This window comes from Pecten maximus, chromosome 13, assembly GCF_902652985.1.
Source record: "Pecten maximus chromosome 13, xPecMax1.1, whole genome shotgun sequence".
NCBI lineage: Eukaryota > Metazoa > Mollusca > Bivalvia > Pectinida > Pectinidae > Pecten > Pecten maximus.
This window is the reverse complement of record NC_047027.1, coordinates 4,220,922-4,231,054: the sequence shown is the minus strand read 5'-3', so window position 1 is coordinate 4,231,054 and position 10,133 is coordinate 4,220,922. Positions and strand designations below refer to the sequence as shown.

General features: G+C 40.0%; 1 protein-coding gene across 1 annotated transcript; it reads right to left on the bottom strand.

The window, feature by feature from the left end:
* Positions 1-5,333: 5,333 nt before the first annotated feature.
* LOC117340367 lies at positions 5,334-5,786 on the bottom strand. Its single transcript, XM_033902127.1, has one exon. It carries the CDS (start codon positions 5,784-5,786, stop codon positions 5,334-5,336), a length of 453 nt encoding a protein of 150 aa, XP_033758018.1.
* Positions 5,787-10,133: the final 4,347 nt, after the last annotated feature.

Sequence of the window (10,133 nt, the reverse complement as noted above, 5' to 3'; positions counted from 1 at the left end):
GTCAGCAAGATCCCCATATTCCAACTTATTCAGAAATTCACTGTCATTTGTTATGAACTTGTCTGAAGCACGTCCTTCATCCGCATCACTGATGAATACAATGGTACCCTGGGGTGGGATCCTATCAAAAACTTCACAGTATTGTGATGCTTATATGAACTCCATGTTTGCGAGCGTGCTGTCAAATCAGATGGCCTTTCGATGAACACCTCAAAACAGTCTATAATGACCGCTACCTTCACCCCAAAGTACTTCCTAAATTCCATAGGCATTGTTTCTCTTCGTTCCTCCTTCGTCGGCCAAAACCTTCCAGTCTTTATCCTGAAAACTCAGCTGACTGGGCTCGTCGGCCAAAACCTTCCAGTCTTTGTCCTGAAAACTCAGCTGACTGGGCTCCTTCACTTACCTGCCCTGCAGATAGGGCGTAAGAATTGTACCTGCTGCCCCCATTGCATGATCGTATGAGGCGACTAAACTTGGGATCTTATCTTTTCTTTTCTTTCTGAACAACTTTATTCTTCCTAATGTCTCCCTTGACAATGCCTCACTTTTGGCCTTAAGTTGAGCGTTCGCCGCTGTGAGGAAGGCTTTTGGTTCTGTCCCCTAGCCGAGACATACCAGAGTCTTTAAAAATGGTAGTTGCTGCTCCTGCTTAGCGCTCAGCATATTAGGAGTGGGACGACTGGTTCGCCCGTTGTCAGTATAATGTGACCGGGTGGGGTGTGCTGCTGGGTGTCTTCGGCAGTATGCTTCAGTGAGGTAGCACTTTAAATCGGCAAAAGTTCCGGCCTATCACAAGGAGACTTAACACGAACATATCGCAGCCTTCCAAAACATACATACGCACTCACCACACGCATGCATGTCGCACGCACGGGAGGCCGTCCTTAAATGACCTTAGCTGTTAATAGGACGTTAAACAAAATAAACCAAACCAAACCAATCCTTCACTTACAACTAGCACGGATTTCAACGTTAGTATGAATCACAGTATACACGTCGATCTCAGAAAGAAATTAACGGCAAATATAACTTGAAACGTACATATGATATTATATTCGCAATAAGACGTATAAATACACGTATCTGAAACGCAATGTTTCGAACAAACTCTAAAAACTCTAAAAAAAGGGAAAAAAAAAGGAAGGGTAGGACGACGGTGCAAGATCTGCTCTACTGATTTTAATCAACCACAACCTCCTTCGTTTTTCTGACAGTCCAAGCGTCTTTTCACCTTGAGATGTAATAACAGCCGGTAAACGAAAGAAAGAAACTTTGTCCCTCCCACCTGTGTTGTAACAACCAATCATCGCACAATAACTCACCATTTTGTTTACGCTAAAGGTAGGTCAATCGATATGCACTGCTTCACCACCAATATGGCGGCTATTTTACATACCAGAAATTGCGTGACGTCATCGGAAATCTATGTATATACTTTGACGTTCTATATGTATATCACTAAGTTCACATAATCTATTCGTATATATATATTTTTACCATTTTTTAACCAACCTTTTTTATCAAAATGATTTAATGACCAATTTTATCTGATTTAAACAATGAAAACGATATTATTGTTTGACCCTAGTTGTCCATAGGCCGTAAAACTCAAACAAACAGGTCTTTTTGAGTTCGAAAATCTGCTCAGTCGGGCCAACTATAAAAGGAAATGTTTTAATGAATGAGAAAACAATGGCTCACCTGCCGTGTTCACTGTTGGTAAATTCTAATAACGTTGTTATGTATCACTCCGGTGTGTTTTGTTTTAATTTTGACCCAACCTGGTACGTCCGTACACGAGTTGTGGAAGGAAGCCTGACGGCGTGGGAAAATCCCACGTTAACCGCAACTTTTGCATTTTCAACAGACAACATCTCCGATAATATATACCAATATCTAATTATCGCATTGCATAGTATTCTGATCAGGTATTTCAATCGCAAAATAAAGTCTGCGTCGGTACATACGCATTTGTTGTTCCATGAGACTTTGCATATTACCCATAAATGCTGCCATGGTATTTGACAAATCATTGGAGTCTTTGTTCTGTACAAGACTTGTCTCCAGTGCGGGCCGACTTTCACTCGTCGGAGTGTGACCTAGGTCTTCACTTGACTGTGTGTCGACCTCCATGGCATTTGACAGGTCGAGGTCATTTTCCTGACATGGTTTTGAAGTGATACTTTAGACAGTATTCGAGTTACCAGTTACAGATTTTGCATTTGAATGTTTCACGGATTTTCTAGATCCTTTAATAGAAGGCAGGGGCTCCATGTTGCCGAGAATTTCCCCAACAAAATCAAACTCTTTCAAAGTCCTTAAGATGGCGGCCATACGACCCGCCAAGTTGACAAAGGATGACCAGCCCCTCGGGGCAAAGTCTCGGGAATAACTGCGCCTCTATGGGTACGCTCCCGACAAATTTTAAATCAAATTGTGTGTCGTACACCACACAATCAAAATAACCACTTTTTATAACAAAACAATCGGATCTCTTTCAGAACAATGACACAAAAATTCCCCCTGGTTATAACATCTTGGGGGACTTTTTTTTTATTCTATAATGGCGTGGCTAATAACACCATTTCGAGATTGTGGTAATTTAACTCAACAGCAGTAACGTTTCAACAAAGTACACAGCCAGTGTAGACAAGTCATAGAAAGGGCATTTGGGATGCTTAAATGTTTGAGAAGGTTGTTGAGGTTTCGTCAGACATGAATATCCTTTTTGATTCGGTTCTCTCTGCTTGTGTTCTGCACAACATATGCATATCAGAGATAAATCTTTGATTTTCGGCGAATTTGAAGAAGCACATCAGGATCAGAATAGTTTCGCACAGAATGGTCACCAGTTACAAGGAATCCGTCTGCGCCAACAACTAATGAACCAATTGTTGTAATTTTCCACAGGAGGAATTTACAAAGGCTGCATGAAACATTTCAACATTTTAATCATAAATCTTAATCACCATAACACTTAATCACAAATTACATTTTGCAATATTGTAAAAAAATAAATAATAAACAATTGTGAGTACTGTTCTTGTACGACTAGAATTATGAAAATAAAGCAAAATTTTCCTTTAAATTTACAGTTTTGTGGCTGATATCAATATGCGGATTCTGTAGCTCCAGTTTCTGATATCAACTTACACTCTAAAGTTCTATCAGTTTCTCTCCGATAGTTCTCACATGAATGCCATCAATTTTTCATCTCGTTCTGCAAAGTATTCTTTCAAGTCATCAGCCTTGCATCTTTTTGATTTCTTGCTGCTAGAACTACCACCGGACTTATCTGACTTCTCCAACTCGTTATCAGTATCCTGTGTTAATTTCATTTGCACCAGGTAAACTCCTCAAGATTACGGGTTTGAACGCTTCCAAAAGAAATTGCATTTCATCTTCAAAATAGAACGGTAGGGGTCTTTTGTTACCATTTTTTTTTGATTCAGCGAGATATTTCCTATATCCACTTTTCAATGAGTGAAATTTCTCCCGACACTTTATAGGGCTTGGATAGCATCCTGTAATGTTAGAACAGATTTCTTTTGCTGTGTTTGGCCAGGTTTTTTTTTTATTGAGAACGAAGTCTTTTGTGGAAACTTTCTTTTTTGTCAATGAAAATATTCAGTAATTGCCGGGTTCCTGTAATCTTCCAGTCATACTTTCATCCTCAGAATAATCAATTTCATCAGCATCGTATGTATCTTGGTTATCGGTATCTGCTGTACTGGATGTGGAACTGATGATGAACAGTTAGCCGGTGGTGTGTCAAGTGTATGCTGATTGGACGAGCTTGGCTTGGGATTGTCATTTAGAAACATCCTGGCTTGTGGAACAACACTTTTTCCATCAATGACTTCAATATAAATGAAAAATAAAAGTTGTCCTTGAACTTGGTAAAAGTACCCATGGTTTCTGTCCAAAAGCACATCTGCATTTTCAAACTTAAGTAATGTCACTGAATCCTTAGTAATCGAGGTGTTTTTCGCAGTGCAGGGACATTCAACTTCTCACAATAAAGTGTCATTCACAATGCCATCTGGTGAAGCACCGAGGCTGATGAAACAAATATGCCACACTCTGTCTCTTAACATTTGACTACTGTCTCGTACTTTCTAACGGTTTCTTTTCAAACTTCACTCCATAAGCGATTGCCGCAGAATGAATTCATTTAGACGACATAAAAGAAGCAGCCAGACTCTTGAAATCTGTCCATTCAGTGGCATTGCATATTCGTCCAAAATTGGATGACTGTACCCGCTTCAGTCGTTCTTTCTGCCAAATTTTATTTTGTGATTGTCCACGCGTTGATTGTTCAATATATATTTTCTTTCTTTCTCACTGATGTTGCGCATACCCATCTCTTTCAAAAACATATCCTCTGGGGTTGCCACTAGATAGTAATGGTCGTAGGTCACTGCAAAACTGTTGACCGACAGAAAAATCTGAAAGATTGACATGGTGGAAATTCCCATGAAGTTCAAACATATATTGCAGAAATAAGACTGGTAGCCTGGCATTCTCCTGAATTGGATGGGTCTTTGGTCAGTTCATCTGCACCAGCCATATTTATGTTCCTTGATTTCAAAGGAGATCCACAATATGTCTTTGCCTGGTGAACAGTTTGTAACTTTGTGTGTATGTTCTTACACTTGCAGTGTGCATATGGTCCCATTCCTGCAGCAGATTCACACTGTCTCATGAAAATGTCCATCTTTTGTGAGTGCTTCATCAACAGAATAGTTGAATTGACTTATCCTCCAGAATTTTATCGAACTGCCTTAAAAATAACGATAATTTCTCTTCATCCACACGAGCCAATTTCAGAATGAATGTCCACATATCAAACTCCTTTGTCTGAGGGTCACTTTCATATCTACCAAAGTTAGTTTCTGTCATAAGATTATCTGAAATTCAACAAATTCACACATGAGTCAACTGCAGCTGTAATATTGAAACTATTACTGTTTCATATATCCTGCAAGTTTACATCATAAAATGGTCTTAATTATACTGGCAACGGGCGAACCAGTCGTCCCACTCCTATTATGCTGAGCCAAGATAAGTCCACACACACAAGCGCAGACACACTTTGAAACTCAGTTCATTTATTCGTCCATTAACTCACACACAATATCTACCATCCTTACTTCCATCGGATCTTTCTTTTCCGGGCACATTAGTAGGTCGAGCACTTTTGTGTCAATTCCATTACTTTGAATTCCTTTACCAGAAAATTTGATGTCGTCTTTATTCACACAGTACTTTTTAGATGACACTAACGATAAGGTGACCTTCATACTTTAATTTAAAAAGTCCTGGTGTCCTCATGTCATGCTTTTCGTGGCCATCACAGCATTTACGTCCCAGACATGACAAAAACCATATAGTCCGTTGTCATGAAGTTGTTTGTCCGCTTTAATGATTTCCTTCAGTCTTTTCCCCGAACGGGCCATATACGCACTGTCTGTATCCATTTCCCAGTACGCAAAATCGCTACGGTCAACGAAGACGTCCATCAAGTCGTAGTAATATTCCAACATGCGAAGCTTTGCGTACTGTAAAATGAAGTAACCTAGCTGTATAGGTAGGTCATTAGTAATGGTGCGTTTGGCATTCTCTACCTCAAAAATGTCCTCGTCCAGTTGGTGTATGTCTTTAAATTGCGGGTCATTGATGGCGTTGCATGCATTGGTTTCCCCACGAACATATTTAATGTTGGTGTGCTGGCTCTTATCCATGATGAGTCCACCGTAGGCAGAATTTCCTATCAGCTTCATAATGTTGGCAAAGCAAATGGATCAATAATTGCAGTTGGTTCAGAAGTCATTTCCCCATCAGAATCCATATGCACCTTCCATAAACATTCTGTTATCCGATTTATGAACGCACACAACATATTTGTTTTTTTTGTTCTCTCCTTTTGAATACAAGTGACCTTTTACTTCAAAGCATCCTGTGGCTCTCTCATAGAGGAAGAGTTGTGTGCGTTCATAAAGTTGTTATGAAAGAAAAGTGCTTTGTCTCTGTTATGGATGAAGAGTTTAGTGGCTCTTTCTTGGAGGAAGCATCGTGCTTTGTCTCTGTTACGGATGAAGAGTTTAGTGACTCTTTCTTGGAGGAAGCATCCTGTGGCTCTGTCATAGAGGAGGAGTCATGTGATTCTATTATGGAGGTTGAGTCCTGTGGCTCTGTTATGGAAGAAAAGTGCTGTGTCTCTGTTGTGGATGAAGAGTTTGGTAGCTCTGTCATGGAGGAAGCATGTTGTGGACCTTGGCATTTTTTTCAACTTTTGTGTAAAGTACTATTATTTTTTGACATTGATAATTCAAAACAATTGCAAAAATAGTATACATTATACATGTAATATAGAAGTCTTGTTTCCTTGTACCTCCATATTTGTTCAGAAATGTAGATACTGGTATGATACTCATTTGTGATTTATTTTATTTAATCTTTAATACCTCCCTCACTAACAACCAGTATCATTGCGAGATATCTACTTTGTCCTCAAATAACCTTGACCTTTGACTCCGTGACCTTAACCTGTTATGTCTGTTGATCCGATGTAAATTTCCGACCAAATTTACTTCATAACGTCATAAAAATAATCACCAGTGAAAAGATTAAAAAAAATGAACTGGACCCTTGACCCTGATCGTTGGCCTCAGTATGCGATTTTGTGAATTGAACATCTAGACTTCATTTAATGTGAACGGTTAATTACATGTAAAACTTGAGTTATTAGCGAGTGACTGCTATAGGGCACCTGTATATTCAATATGGGGACCTATCAATTATTAAATCAGATTCTGCTGGTTTCTCAATAATGAAACAATGGGAGGGCATTGGAATTAGTCCAACAAAATACCAAGGGTATAAATCTTACTCAAGCTCGAGGCAATGACTGGTAATTTACTATCAAACGGACAAACATCACAAGCTCTTCTGGTTACACTGCAATAAATAGAAACTATACCAAATTTAGTCATCTAAAGCAACAAAATAAATCATCATCTACATGCTGAAGTATTTAAAAAAGTAAGAATAACTGTTTATCCAGAAAATTGTGTTTGTGTTTCACACAACTATTTAATGATGGATGTTCTTGATTGTAGTACTGTAGTGCCTGTAAAGAAATATATATTTTATCAACAAAATAATGCAATACTCCAGAAATAAATTACAAGGTTTTCCCGGGGTTTCTTTGTTGTTTTTCTATATAGATCTCAGAACTAGATAGTACATGGTAGAATAGAAATAATCAACTTTGTCGCTTGTCGAAGATTATTTTTCTCAATGCTTTGAGGGCTGGACCATCCTTCACAAGCCATTCTTCCTCTGCTGTGTCTTCCAATGTTTCGTGTTGACAAACGTATGTCCCTGATGTGCTGTATGGCAGTAGCCAATCATGCTCATCAACAACATGGTGTACGAGTCCCATTTTTGGAAAATGATAGTGACATATATTTTGTTTCTCCATTTTTAAGACACATTACAACTGACTTCTATATTTGACTACATGGAAAAGATTCAATATCATCAAAAATCAATGTACTTATTTAATTTGAAATTATCAAGGAGTCTAGATAGAAATTGGGTTTTATCAAAGGCAAAAACTGATTATTATTACCACTGTATTCCAATATCAGATAAGGCTAGCTTCATGTCATTAAATTTTCTAGCCCCTCATGCATACTATTGGTCTAATACCAGTTCTCTTAGCTATCGACAAATCATTTTTTCAAGATTTAAACCTATTTGACCCCTGTGACCATTAATGTAGGTCAAGGTCATTCATTTGAACAATGCCCTGCAGGTAGAGCGTAAGAATTGTACCTGCTGCCCCCATTGCATGATCGTAAGAGGCGACTAAACTTGGGATCTTATCTTTTCTCTTCTTTCCTAGCGGCTTTCTTCTTCCTAGTGTCTCTCTTGACAATGCCTCACTTTTGGCCTTTAGTTGAGCGTTCGCCGCTGTGAGGAAGGCTTTGGGTTCTGTCCCCTAGCCGAGACATACCAGAGTCTTTAAAAATGGTAGTTGCTACTTCTGCTTAGCGCTCAGCATATAAGGAGTGGGACGACTAGTTCACCCGTTGTCAGTATAATGTGACCGGGTGGGGTGTGCTGCTGGGTGTCTTCGGCAGTATGCTTCAGTGAGGTAGCGCTATAAATCGGCAAAAGTTCCGGCCTATCACAAGGAGACTTAACACAAACATATCGCAGCCTTCCCAAAACACACATACGAACTCACCTCACGCATGCATGTCGCACGCACGGGAGGCCGTCCTTAAATGACCTAAGCTGTTAATAGGACGTTAACCAAAATAAACCAAACCAAACCAATCATTTGAACAAACTTTGTAGCTCTTCACGCCAAAATGCTACCGGCCCAATATAAAGTTCTCGGGCAGTTTCATTGCTCCACACTCATTGCTCCACACATAACACTAATCTTATAGCAGCTACGACTGACACTCAATATAAATCCAATACTAACAATGAATTCATCTGTTGTGGATGCTTTCTGGCAAACATACCAGAAGTGATTAACAACATGTCGACTCCATTTCTGAAGTGGCCTGCATTGCTTGTCTTGACCAGCCTACAAAATCAAATCAGTAGTATGAATGCATAATCTGGCATCACACAGACATATGTATGAATGTTGTATGTATATACAAAAAAATTAATTTCTTTAACTAGAGTACACTTGGGTATTATAGACCATTTGTCTTATTACAGCTTGATAAAAGTCGTTAAAATGCTGTCATTCATGTCGCTTCTATTACTCATGTAAAAGATTTTGGTTTTGAACACTAACCTGTTGTTTATAATACCATATTTACATCCTGTAAACTAGTGTGCGTGCTGTTGTGATCATCGGTCCATATTGTTTAAACGGAGTATTCCCGTTGGGGAATCTCTTCCGGTTGTATTTGTCGCCGTTTCTAATTGGCTATTGTTCAGGGTATGTGTTTATTGATAATCACCTTACCTGTACATTACTCTACGCTCAGGTATCGGTCTATCTGTAGCCACATGCATGTGTGTGGTGAGTGCGTATGTGTGTTTTGGGAGGCTGCGGTATGTTCGTGTAAAGTCTCCTTGTGATAGGCCGGAACTTTTGCCGATTTTTGGTGCTACCTCACTGAAGCATACTGCCGAAGACACCCAGCAGCACACCCCACCCGGTCACATTATACTGACAACGGGCAAACCAGTCGTCCCACTCCAAATATGCTGAGCGCTAAGCAGGAGTAGCAACTACCATTTTTAAAGACTCTGGTATGTCTCGGCAATGGGACAGAACCCAAAGCCTTCCTCACAGGGGCGAACGCTCAACTAAAGGCCAAAAGTGAGGCAATGTCAAGGGAGACGTTAGGAAGAAGACAGTTGTTAAGAAAGAAGAGAAAAGATAAGATCCCAAATTTAGTCGCCTCTTACGATCATGCAATGGGGGCAGCAGGTACAATTCTTACGCCCTACCTGCAGGAGTAGCAACTACCATTTTTAAAGACTTTGGTATGTCTCGGATAGGGGACAGTACCCAAAGCCTTCCTCACAGCGGCGAACGCTAAACTTAAGGCCAGAAATGAGGCATTGTCAAGGGATACATTAGGAAGAAGAAAGTTGTTGGGGGGCAGCAGGTGCAATTCTTACGCCCTACCTGCAGGGCAGTGCAAATGCCTTGAGGACTGGTGAACATACAAATTGGTCTTCAATCTCACAACGCAATGCCCGGATAAATGGGAAACCAACTGTCCTGAGGAATGTCTCTGGGGTCTCCAGTTCGTGTTGAGCCGGCTGGCGATGCCTTCGTGCCAGTGACGTTCTCTCCAATATCAGCATAACACGTCGTCAATCTTGGAGAAAGACAAGTCAGGATGCCTTGCTCTCTCCCCATACAAGTCAATGAGGTTGTCCAACCGTACAAGGATAGCGGAGACCTTGTGAGGTATATCATTGAAATTCATATTTTCTTTCTGCAGAAACAAACTGAGTTCATTCAGGATCTTCAACACATCGCTTAGCAGGAAGATCATTGCCAACACGTTGCGCTCCAAGAGGGACGAACGAAGTCCATATATCTCTGTCTCTTTCCTTTCTTCGTAGAGAGCGTCCAG

Coding starts and splice junctions, on each gene's coding strand:
- LOC117340367 (XM_033902127.1), bottom strand. CDS start 5,786: ATGAAGCTGATAGGAAATTCTGCCTACGGTGGACTCATCATGGATAAG.